Source organism: Fulmarus glacialis, unplaced genomic scaffold (genome assembly GCF_000690835.1).
Source record: "Fulmarus glacialis isolate BGI_N327 unplaced genomic scaffold, ASM69083v1 Scaffold40757, whole genome shotgun sequence".
NCBI classification, from domain to species: Eukaryota; Metazoa; Chordata; class Aves; order Procellariiformes; family Procellariidae; genus Fulmarus; species Fulmarus glacialis.
This window is the reverse complement of record NW_009224534.1, coordinates 1-13,033: the sequence shown is the minus strand read 5'-3', so window position 1 is coordinate 13,033 and position 13,033 is coordinate 1. Positions and strand designations below refer to the sequence as shown.

At 40.9% G+C, this 13,033-nt stretch overlaps 1 protein-coding gene across 1 annotated transcript; it reads left to right on the top strand.

Annotated features, from left to right (window-relative positions):
- The first annotated feature begins 392 nt into the window (after positions 1 to 392).
- Positions 393 to 10,268, top strand: LOC104071568 (serine/threonine-protein phosphatase PP1-gamma catalytic subunit {ECO:0000250|UniProtKB:P36873}-like). Its single transcript, XM_009582176.1, is given in 7 exon segments — positions 393 to 609; positions 3,378 to 3,509; positions 4,758 to 4,988; positions 6,606 to 6,710; positions 7,710 to 7,933; positions 8,415 to 8,549; positions 8,985 to 10,268. Coding segments are annotated over 7 exon segments (1,134 nt in total). The 3' UTR covers positions 9,075 to 10,268.
- The last annotated feature ends 2,765 nt before the right edge of the window (positions 10,269 to 13,033 follow it).

Below are 13,033 nucleotides of genomic sequence, written 5' to 3'. Positions count from 1 at the left end.
TTTTCCTCAACTGATTAATCTTCAACTTGTTCCGCTGTCAGTTCCAGACTGTCATTTCTGAGAGAGGTTATTTTTTATGCATTGAAAGAACAAATATGCATGTACAGTACTATTGAGCTGCTCTTTTGACTTTATGACCAAGCTGCCAATTAGTATTGTCCTGTCTGATCTCTACAAGCTGCCTTGTTTTGGTCCAAAGCAGAGAAAAAAACCTGTAAACACAACATATTTTTCATAGTATATTATTTTTGCCTTTCTTAGTGGGACTACGTGAAGACTCAGAGTAACCTTTTAAGAAGTCATTCAGACTGAACATCCTGCATTTCCTTGCCAGCTCTTTCATTGTGGATGAGAAAATGCTTGTACTAAAAATACAGATTTCTCAAACCAACATGCACTTCTGCATATTTGATTCTTCTGAAGCCAAAAATACTTTTTTCCAGCTTTTCAGGATATATAGGTCAATGTTAGAAGAAATTTAACACTCTCATTTCTTCTGTGCTGATTCCATGTTGGATGAAAGTGGTCAAAATGTCATTAGCAGGCAGCGTTCTACAGAACTGAATCAAATTGTCCCGTTCTTCTTTCATCCTTCTGGTATCTGTGCTAGTGAGGTGGTGAACTGCAGCAAAGCATCATTTTATCTTGTCAAGATTTTCTACAAGATGACTAAAACTGCTTGAAGATTATACTGGTTCAATGAAAATATATTGGAGAAACGTAGGAAACTTGTCTGAAACAGTTTTCATATTTTCATTTTATCTTCAGCAAAAATGAATGCATATGCTTTATTCATGAGCTTTAGTGACTCAGTGCATTACATAGTCTGTATAATATTTTATACTTCTTAATTTATGGATGCGAGATACAGGGTTTGGTTTTAGCAATTTCTAACAAGACCAAATCCTGGAAAGTTAGATTTTTAGCTTCTCAGAAAACTCAATACAAGTATATTGTATTATCTCAAAAACAAAGATGAGTTGTAAAATTTAAGAGTAGGGGAAAATTTAACATTTATAATTCAGCCAGCTGGTCACTTTATTCTATAAATTTCTGTTCTTTATTGCTTCTGGATATTTGGCATTTTGAGTAACTTGCTCATTGCTCAGGAGTGTTTGGAAAATTACTGTATGGATGAAAAAACTACTGTGTGGATGAAAATCCACATCATGCATGATAAACTGCTGTGACAAAGATTTAACTTTCATTTATATGCTTCATTACTTCAAATATTTTAATGGAAGACATGAAGTTTAGTGGTAATTCCAGTGTTGCCATGTAGTGTCAGTGTTGAGTGATAATATGTAGGCAGTGAATAATAAAGGAGCATGTATTGCTTGAAAGATAACATTATTAAAGCCATGACTTTTGACCTACAATTAACTCAATGTCACTGTCAGTATACATTGTAATTTGAACTAAAGTTTAATTTTGAAGCTTGTTTAAGGAAAAGTTGTGTGTTCTAGGGTATTGTCAATGGTTCTGTAGGGCAGCCTGTGCCACCATGACTAGGGTCTCTGAGTGTCAGTATGCAGGGTAGAATTGTTTTGGTAGTAACACTCTTAAGTGCTGGTAGAGATCGTGTCCAACAACGCAATTGATTTTATGGATGGATATTACACAGTCATTATTTTATTCTTGGTCTAAATAAGATGCACGCTGACTGAACAATGTTTTCTACTCTTGATCAGAGGCGTGCACAAAAGTAGGAAACTTCTGTGCTAATGAGAATTTGTAATCCCTTTGGAACACAACTGTTTTTGTTCTTACTCTTCCTAAAACATGCCCCCTGCCCGCCCCCCCTGGCCTTTCCTACTGCAGTTCTCACTTCTTGATTTCATATAGTGCAAGGTCCACAGTGACAGTACAGAGATTTGAGTCATCTGTGGCTTCCAGATTTCTGACTCTGAGGTTAAACAGTATCAAGGGAATTAGACTGAAATAGTATCTAAAAGGTTATTTAGGAATTCAGGAAGATAATATTGCATAGGTTCTTTTTGAAAGGGTTCAGGGCTTGTCGCTTGCTTTTTTTGCAATTAAAGATAAAATATTAAAATGTTTTGGATAAGAGCATAGATTCTTCAGTCTCAATGCCATACGAGTTCCACACAGTGAGTCGCCTAACTAGGCAGACTGCACATTACCAATGTAGTGATTTTGTTTCTGGAGGTGTTGTCAGAGTGTTTCCAGGCATCTGAGGCTAAAGTTCTGCGGTCATTCGGCTTTGATGTGGCTAAACCAATGGGTTATGTTGTAGAAGATGACTACTCTTATTCCATAATCTTACTGGAATTTGCTACAAGTTTTTTTTTGCTTCAGCCTTATCAGTGCTCCATGTTGTCACTAGTTTTGACACCAAATAAAAATAGAATAAGCTTCACCAGTAATGGCATAATCACAGTTTATTTAGTCTTATCCTAACCCTGATAAATGCTATTGCATGCAATTTAGCCATAGTTACAGCATTGCTGCCGTAGAAATGCCCTTTATGTTTCTGGGAAACAGAAATGAGGGGGTGATAGATAAATGGGGGGAAAGCTGTGCTGGTGGCTGTAGAAACTTGTTCAGGCCAAGCTGGTGTCCTTGTCCAGACTAGGAAAGAAAGCTTTCATGGATATTAAAGGGAACCAACTACTGTGAATTGTTGCAGTGGGGGAGACCGAAGCAGTACTTTGAGGGGGGGAGAGGATTGGGGGGGTGGGAAGTGGTCTGAGGCTGGGAGGTAGATCTCCTACTAGCTTGTCTTTTACTGTGCTCAAAGGCAATGATAAGGAGGGTTGTTTTGTCATTCTGATCCAAAAATGTTTCCTTACATATAGTTCTGACCTTCCAATCGTATGCTTATTTTTCTTCCATGTTTGCTAACTGCAGTGTAGAATAGGGCAGTACAGTATTTATTGGTACTGTAGTCGTCTTTGTTTAGATGCTGTCTTGGGCAAGGTTATGTGATAGCTTAGGGAAGCTTGCACATTTGAGCTATGATACTGATGATTAAATGGGAGACTTCCTTGTCTCAAGTTCAGACAGCTTTCCAGAGAACAAGTGTATAACTGCTTACTTAAAAAAAAAAAAATACATAGTCACATTGTCCAAGATGGGTTTTATAGCTAAATAGAACTAAACTGATGCTATTTAAAATGTTTAAAATTTAACGGGGTAAGTGTTGAGCCATGGATTCTGTTAAGTGAAAGTAACAAACAACTGAAACAGAACACACTACCCTTTCTCTGGTAACACAGCAGTGCAGTTTCACCTCAGCAGACTGATACTGCCCTGTTATCTTCTCATTCTGTATTTCAGTGGGATTTAGTCAGGCTCTTAAAATTACACTAGGGATATTGTTATTTTGATAACTGACTTCTGACTCCTTCTGACAGTGCGAGGATCAAAACCAGGTAAAAATGTCCAACTTCAAGAGAATGAAATTAGAGGACTGTGCTTGAAATCCAGAGAAATCTTTCTGAGTCAGCCTATTCTACTAGAACTTGAAGCTCCACTGAAAATATGTGGTGAGTACTGTGATTTTGATTTGATGCTTGAGGGGGAGTGTCAGGTAGATGCAGACCTTAGGCAGAGAACAAATGCCAGACGCTACTTTCACTTATTAACAGTGGAACTAAAAAATGATTGTAGCAAAAGGCAAAATAAAACCCTGCTGGATGCTTAGGGCGGAGGAGTGGGGAGTAACAAACATGGGAATTGGAGTGGGGACCAAAATAATCCAAACCCAAAAAATAACTGATCCGGTTTCACCAGGTCTCTTGGGGAAGGGATTCACCTGAAGTTTTAGAAAGGAGTTTTTGTGTCAATGAAATAATGTTTGGCCCAGTCATGACTGAACAAGGGGAAACAAAGGAGAACTACAGTAGTTTATTGTAGCTGCTATTCAGAGTTGAATAGTGGTTTGACAATATTTTAAAATCCTGCTGGAAACTTAAATTTCTGTACTGTTTCTTGGAATTATTTTCTAGTTTGGTATCACCATACTTGTACACAGTGGTGCTCATTTTGCACACGTACATATCTAGTTACGCTAAAAGAATGAAGAATGTCAAAATAGAAGCCTCAATAAATGCACTTTAGAAAGCTTCCAGCAAACAGTATTTTATCCTACTCTAACACTGAGGATTTGCTTCAAATTGAAGTAGCTTATTCAATATTTATAACATTGGTAGTCTAAAACCATGAGGTAGTGTTCTGCTTGTCAGAAACAAAACCATGATTTGAACCAAAGGCAGAAATACAGATTTCATTTTCAATACAACTTCACTGCTAGAATTTGAATTACTGAGTGTTTCTAGAAAACAACAGAGATGGTACAAAGGAAAGCAAATTCCCCAAGTGGTCAGTTTTCCATCAATATTACTAATGCTGTGTGGAAATACCAAGAATGAGGTAAAGGTTCCTGATCTCGCAGCCACTAGTCAAGTAAAGGATTTAACTGGATGTCAGGTTTTCATTTGAACACGCAGTTGGTTTCTTGGAATCTTGATTTTATTTTACATGCGTGAGAATAATTTTAAATACCCTCCTACTTCATCTTAGTGCAGTTAACCATTGCATTAGATAGATGTCAAACTTGAGAATGTGATAATTTTATATACATTAAGATAAATGGTAGTTTTTAAGTATTTGTAGGCAGTATCTAACTGCAAGCTGTTTTCTTTCTGAGGTGTCATTCATTTGTTCTTTCTCTAAATCAATCAAAGAATGTAGCAAAGGGTCACTTACATGTCATTTCTGAATACTCTTTACAGGTGACATCCATGGACAGTACTATGACTTGCTTCGACTCTTTGAATATGGAGGTTTTCCACCAGAAAGCAACTACCTGTTCCTTGGTGATTATGTTGACAGAGGAAAACAATCTTTAGAAACAATTTGTCTTCTATTGGCCTACAAAATTAAATACCCAGAGAATTTTTTCCTCCTCAGAGGGAACCATGAATGTGCCAGCATCAATAGAATTTATGGGTTTTACGATGAATGTAAGTAATACAGATGTGTGCATCCTTGGCTTGGGAAAGCAGGGTAGAAGGTGCTAGTGTTGCGGTGTTAGATGATTCTTTCCTAACTTGCAGTTCCCTGTGTGCACTTCAGGGGGGCCTTTGGCATACTTCAGGAAGGGAAATGTGCCCTTTCCCTGATCGTATTGGAGTCTGATCCTCACAGTACAAAGCAGCATGCAAGCGGGTAATTTTATTTATTGGCCGCTATATTAACCAACAGTTCTCACTGGTATATATTGTTAAAGTTCTTAAGATAAGGTCGTCTAATGAGAGAATTTTACTTGAGTTGTTTTACAAAAGTTCACCTCTGTTTCTTTCATCTGAGGGATGATGATGTATACTTGTGTTATAACTTAACTTGGAGAATGGACTGGTCTTTATTGTGGTTATGTTACAGTGCTTGCAATCTAATTCATATTAAGACCTGTAACTTTGTAATGTTTGGGGGAAAAAAAAGCCTTCGTCCTTCTCTGGATGCAGTCCTGCTGTATTGTGTGCTGTTACTTTGGCCAAAACCAGTATTTCCTTTCATAAATGGGGCAAAGCGTGCGTGAAGCCTTCAGTGTGATGCGTGCTTGGATTGAACACCAGATACTTGCTCTTTCAGTAGGTGGCTTCAGCTGCAGAAGTTGTTGCTTGAACCAGTGCGTCAGCCTTTCAGCGAAGAAATGTGCTTGTATTTATTTGGCATCATGAGCACTCCTTTTGAAGAAATGCTATGTTGCCATGCAGTTAGTGTACCAGCTCTGTCACCACAGAGTGCATTAAGGTCTATTGTGACGGAGACTATATGTAGACCTTACCCTAACATAACAAGTAATTTTGCTGGGAAGTAGAAGTGTATGTTCATGTTTCAAAGGATTTGACTTAGTAAATCCAGATAATGTAGAGGAGGTAAAACTGTTAAAGTAATTTTGCGCTGAAGCATTCTCACAACTTGAGTTGTGGGACATACTTGGCTTCTAGCTTACAAGATGTACTCTCCATGTCTTGTTCTCCTTCAGCGAGGACACAAAGTTGTGTGGTATTTCAGAGTTGACTCCTCAGAGATTAATCACAGGCTTAGTCATATATCACAAATATGTTCAGGGTTCATATCTGTTGGGAGAGTCCCTTTGAAAGTAAAACTGTAGCAGTTTCATTTTTCAGTCCTGTTGCTTTGCCTAGAGAGACTTTATGTGGTAAAGCACTAGCAGAAGTTTAAAGAAAATCTGCTTTCCAAGAATTGCTGTCTTCCCCTGAAGAAAACAGCAAATGGCAAGATTTTCTGAAATGGATCAAATTCTCCAAGGGATAATTTTCCAAAGCAAAGTTGGGACTGGAGAGGCTGGCCGCCAACAGTGGAATGTCATTCTATTGAACAGACTTGTGCTGTCCTCAGAGCCGCTTCGGAGTGCTCTGCTGCGCTGAAAAAGACTTTTGCAACTTTCTTATAAGCAATAGAGTATGTCAGTCGGTATCCGAGAAGATAAATTGGGTATAGGCTTTAATGCTAACTTTTTGCAAGTCTTGGTAAACTTAAGGTGGCCGTGTTAGGTTAGATGTAGTTGTGTTGGAAAAGCATATTGACTGCTTTGTCTCCAAAATGTCTTCTAGGTAAGAGAAGATACAATATTAAGCTGTGGAAAACCTTCACAGACTGTTTTAACTGTTTACCAATTGCAGCTATTGTGGATGAGAAAATATTCTGCTGTCATGGGGGTAAGCAACAGTTCCTTAGTTGATATTTGAGAAACTGTAATCCTCTAGTATCAGTCATGGCAATTTCATGTTTACGTTGCTGAAGCTTCAAAACTTTAGGGGTTTTTCTCTACCTTGGTTCATGTATGAGGTAGGGTTGAGCTTGATTAGTGTCAGTTTTGTGAATCATTGAGCTGATAGTTTTGTAGCTTCAGACACAATGATCTGCTTTTCCTTTTATACCAAAAGGCATATTTAATAGCCTCCCCTTTCGAATAAAGAGTCTGTGTAGGGTTTTTTAAGACTTGTATGACTAGGAGTTTTATGTACATTCTGAAAACATATGTTTTCATAGAATCATAGAATGGTTTGGGTTGGAAAGCACCTTCTAAAGATTGTTTAGTAGAAGGGGCAGGGACATCTTTCACTAGATCAGGTTGTTCAAAGCCCTGTCCAACCTGACAGGTTTGCTGCTTCATTTGTAGAAATTGGCTCTGTTATGCTATGTGATCCTTCCTTCATGCAGCTTTTCAAAGTAATAAAATACATACTGCACCTGGAATGTTTTATCACTTGCAAGTAATTACAGTTGCCCAGAGAGACATACCAGTGAAAAATGGTATGAGGTCTTTTTGATACGGTATTTCATCTTACTAGGCCTGATCGTTAAAATAAACGTAACACTCTGATTTCTAGTACTAATGCCTCTTTTACTTAACAGCTCTTTTAACAGACACTTTCAAAATATTACAGTGAGATTTTTATAATCCTGTAAGATATGGAAATGGCTTTGCTTATCTTGCTCCCAGTAAATCTTCTAGAAAGTGACTTTTCTGTTACAAAAGCTTTAAAACAAATGCTGGATTAAAAAAATGTCAGTTAACATCGTCATTGAACTACGTAAAATTGCAACGGTGAATCAGTTTGAATACAAGTTACTTTTGTCTTGAGTTAATACCTCAGTCTTGCAGAGCAAATCTGGACTAAAATGTGAACTGCATGTGTCTTAACTCGGAACAGGCCTGTCACCAGACCTTCAGTCAATGGAACAGATAAGACGAATTATGCGCCCCACTGATGTACCAGATCAAGGTCTACTTTGTGATCTCCTGTGGTCTGATCCTGACAAGGATGTCTTAGGATGGGGTGAAAATGACAGAGGAGTGTCCTTCACATTTGGTGCTGAAGTGGTTGCTAAGTTTCTCCATAAACATGATTTGGATCTCATATGTAGAGCTCATCAGGTATTTTAATTTTGTACATTAAACCATAGAGTAGTCTTGGTTCAGAGGGACCTGAGGTGGTCATCTGGTTGAACCCTACACATGTGTACTGAACACAGGACAAACCTGTGTAAGCCCCAGTTGCTGAGGATCTTGTCCAGCCAAGTTTTAAATATCTGCAAGGATTGAGATTCCCCTGTTGCTGAACAACTTGTCCCAGTGTTTAACAATCCTTGTAACGAGCATTTTTTTTCTTAATACATCTAAACTGCGGCTCTGATTCCTGAACAAGATTGTCTTGAACCTAGTGGAGTCCTGTTTTTCTCATTGCTAATGGACTCTGCTGAACTGGATCCTGTGATGTTCTTCCTGTTTTGGTGTAAAAGTTTGGAACTTATGCTCCTTAGATGTAGCCAATTTTTCAGCTGCTGGCGCTGTTTAAGCTGCTTTGCATCTTGGCAGGAAGTTGTCCAGTCTAATATTTCTGCTTTTCTCTCTAAAGGTTGTTGAAGATGGATATGAGTTTTTTGCAAAAAGGCAATTGGTAACTCTCTTTTCTGCCCCAAATTACTGTGGAGAATTTGATAATGCAGGTGCCATGATGAGTGTGGATGAAACTCTAATGTGCTCTTTTCAGGTATGGTATCTGAGATTTTACCTCCTATTGGTGTAGTCACGCTTTAAATTTTCTCTGTTTTGAATTGATACTTTACTGTTACAAAACCAGAATGCTTGTTTCAAGTAGATCTTCACAGATCTCGCATGTAGGCAGGGCTGTGTTTGTACTCATGTCTTCAAAAATGTGATAAGCCCTTGCTGCTGTGAGTAGATGAACCGTTTTACCCTGGAATTAAATCATCCAGGCAAAGTTACCAGCTGTTAGCCCGCTTCCATTGGCATGGGCTCTCCGATCAGCTGCTCTAAGCCCTGTCAGAGCTCTGAGTAGGAAACGCATCTATTTCTTGGCACATTTATGACTAGTCCAGACAACCTGTCCAGTGCCTTTACTAGTGAGTTAATTGATTGTAAGAAAGCTAAAACTTCTTGCTAAATGACTGAACTGTCTTTCCAGATTTTGAAACCTGCAGAGAAAAAGAAGCCCAATTCCAGCAGACCCGTAACACCTCCCAGGGGTATGATCACAAAACAAGCAAAGAAATAGTCACTTTGGCACTGCCTTGTTGGGACTTGTATTATAGTATATAACCTCCATTTTTAAAACTGTAATGTGTACTGTTCAGCTTGCTCAAAATAGGTAATGTGTTTGTGGTTTTCCTTTTGATTTGATGAATGGCATTTGCTGGTTGTAACAGCAAATGAAAGACTTTTCTCCCTCCCAGGAAAAGAGTTTTAAACTTTCCTTTCGTTGGTGTTACAGCTGTACACTCCACAGCATCTTATCCTGTCATTATGGGTAATTGTACAACTGACTTCCTGAATCTGTACAATGAGTAGTGTAAATGCTTGTTTTCTTCTTTAGGATCTAAAGAGGGCACTAGTGTGCTGTGAGAGTAGAAATTTGTTACTGTCAGAAATTACATACTGTTTATACAAACCACTGTGAACTTTTTTTACGTTAAAATTTGTTTTAAAGGGATTGCTTTTCTTTTAATGTCTCGTCACGTACACGTTAGTTTTATTGCTGTCAACATTAGAAATAACCTTCAACTTTTCCAGCATCGCTGGTATGATGTATATTTAATTCAGACACACATCCCTCTCCGTATACTTCAAATGACAATTAAAGCCATTATTTTAAGTGTTTGTGTCTCTTTCCTGAAGCCAAAGTTCGCTTAGAAAACTGTTTGTACACGAGCCACCACACTGAGTTGGCAGGGCTTTCCATTCACGCCTTCCTCTTGGAGATAAAAGGAAGTCCTGACTTGAAATAGCAAGTAGAAATGCTGCGCTGTTTACTCTATTCATGGTAAAAGTAAACACATTTTTGTACAGTTTCCGTATGTTCGGTCAAGTGGACCGTTTTGCAGTGGCGTCAGTCCTGGGGCAGCCAGTGCCAGAAAGCTGGAAGTTACGGAAATGGTTCTCGATCTGCCCGAAAGGTTTTGTGCATTTTAGCCTAAAGACTTTGTTCTACAAAGCAGCCTAGAAAATAGCGTGATAAGCCAACCAGAGGTGTTGATCTTGATCACCGGTTTATATAAATCTCTCACAGAATCTTGTTTTTTAAAAACTGTTAATCTTTTTTGAACAGAGAACAGTGTACAATACCATGTAGTGAAAATCACTTATTAAATGAAGAAATTGTTAAATCTTCTCAGTGTCAGTTTATCACAACGTATACACTACTGCTATCAGAGGACCTGACTTAGATAAATAAATTGTTCTGGAAACCCACGAGTTCTTGGTTTGGATTTGTCTAAGCTGCAAGCACCAGAGGTGCGTTTTGAAACAGGAGTGTTGGATGTGGATCCGGCTGTGGAGCGTTAAAGCATATACTGCCCTTAAATACAGGCACCCTCCCACCAGAGGGGGTGGGCGTAGGCGTGGAGCTCCCAGAGCGCTTCGTGCGTTGCTGAGGATCTGCAGGGCTGTCTTGCAGGCCGGTCGGAACGCTGCGGGTCAGCAGCTGACGGCACTGGTATCTGAACTTCTGCTTTTCACAGCCCTGTGGTCGGGGTGGCCGTGGGCCGAGGCTGCCCAGCAGCAGCGCTTCCCAGAGCTACACATGCGTGGGAGGACACGCTCGGCTCGTGTTTATTGTTCTGTGTTTTGAGTGGGGTTTGCCTTGCATAAAAGTACTGCTTTGTTGGGACCGTGGACTTAAGAGGGTTGTAGCTGAGAACAAGACCAATTTCCTCTGGTTCTTAATTAAAGAACTGTAAATTCTTGGTGAAGAAGGAAAGTTCAGTAACCTTTACTGCTGCTGTCTGTTCCGTTAGCAAGGCTTGGTGTGCACCAGCTGAAGTAGGTTGCATTGAAGGCGATGGACGAGGTGTGACGCCAGCTCTGGGCAGTTGGCTCTCCTGCCCTGGACAGGTCTATATTCCTTCAGCCGCCACTCTCGTGCCTTGTGGAAAATCCTGCATGGTTTTTAGAAGTCGAACGAGGTGGCTTGCTCGGTACCGCCAGCCTGTTCTGAAGCGGCTGCAGTGATGAACTTGTGCTTGGTGGAGTCTGCAGCGGAAGGAGGAGTCCCTGTCGCTGCAATGCCCAGCTCAGATAAACACCGGCTCTGTTCTGGCGTTCTCCTTGGCACACAAGTTTCCCTCTGCTTCTGGAGTGAGCGGAGCTTTTTTGACAAGGAGGCGTTTTCTGGGCAGTCCTCAGCCATTGATTTTGGGTTTTAATGTATTTCTCTGCCAAATCAAAGAGCCTTTTTCTTACTCTGAAGACTACTTCCCCCCCCCTCCCTCTAAAGCTAATTAAACCACTTCTTGGTAACTTCTGATGAGCTCATTAGATTAGGGTCAGAGATTGCCTGTTTGTTAAAGGCTTTCTCGCAAACTTACTTTCACTCTTTAAATCACATTTGTGGTTTTCTTTATAGCTCTATAATTTTTCTCCCTCCTTGTAAAATAGTCACTTGCGTGTCTTTTATTGATCTAGTGAATAACAGAGCACACGTGGAACCAGTTTTTATTTGACTCGTATCTAAAGGAATGCATTAACCTGTCTCTGCAACCATTCTGCATGTCAGTGTGTCACACCTTTTCCCTCTGTGACTTGTTTTTTCTCCTCAAATGCAGTTTTAGTGACACACGTGCCTATTCTGGGCTGCGTTTTCTGCTTGGCTGCATTCCCCTGGGCTGGTTCACGTACCTCGGGCTCCCCAGCTGCTCGGGGTGAGGGAAGTCCCAGGGCCCCATGGTGGAGGTGGAAAGGTTCCTGTTCCACCGCAGAGGCGGGAAGGAAAGACGACCTGCTGATCTCGCTACGGGTTGTGACCAAAACTTCCATGGCACCATGCCCATTCATTGGGGTTGGGTTTTTTGATCAGTGGAGGGAGTGAAGGAGCAGCAGATGCCGATTTCCTATTGTTTTTCCCGAACAATACTTGTAGGAACATCCGGTTTACGCACGGAATGGACAGAACAGCACGAGCCTCCCGAGGCCCTTCTCCCCGCAGCCCGTCCCTGCTGGCCCGAAGCTTTGTAGAAGGGCACACTGTAGCAGGGGGGGGAACCTCTAGAAGATCCTCACAAGGATCACTGGAGATCTCCACAAAAGGTAGCAGGAAAGTTGTGATAAACCCAAGTTCTCTTCAGTCCTCGTCTTGTGCCTTTTGCAATACACCACAGTCTAACTTCAATGTGTTACTCCGGAGAGGAGTGGTGAGATCTGAGGCACTATCTGTTGATCTGGATGTTACTCTAGGTAGTGGTGTGTTTCTCTTTAGTTTCTCTGAAATGAAGTGAGTCCTCTGCCATCTAGCTGTCCAAAGGCTATTTTTCAGCACAGGTGATCCTTGATTGTTCTTGGTTTGCATTAGGATGTGTCAGTGCTATTGTGGCTTTCAGTCTTGAGTTGTTTGGTGAACCTACGGTACTTTAAAACCGGCATCAAAACATTAATTTTGCTTGCAGTATGAGACCTGATCCCCAACAGTGCCCGGGTCTCCATGGGCCGATACAGGAGTTTCAGGCACACGAGTCCCTGATGTGTACGATGTACTTTAGACCCAAGCTTAACCTCTGAACGGTATTAATTGTTGAATGAGAACTGGATCTAGAAAAGAACGTTCGGGGGTGCAGCAGCATCAGGCCCCTGTGCATTGCGAAGCATCGGAATGCCCACACCAAAGCGCCTGGGCCACGGCGGGGCGTTGGAGGGGGTGAGGAGCGATGCGGGGTGCTCGAGGTGGGCCGAGCTACCCGCGCGCTGCCCCGTAGGCCCCCGAGGTGCCCCATAAAGCAGTTCTTATTCAAAGTTGTGGCTTGCAAGGTATGACACAAAGTGTGCGCTCCTCAGGGATTTGGGGCGGCTGTTGAGTTCCTGAGGCCGAGCTCTTTCCAAGCAGTCAGGTTTTCTACCCCTCCCACTTCTGTAGGAAAGAGGGGCTTGAGCCTCGGGGGTTTCAGTGTTAGAAAACATCTTTCTGGTCTCTTGTTTTCATGGGCATTTGTGTTTTAAGTTAAAAAAGCTCTTTTTCTTTGTAAGATG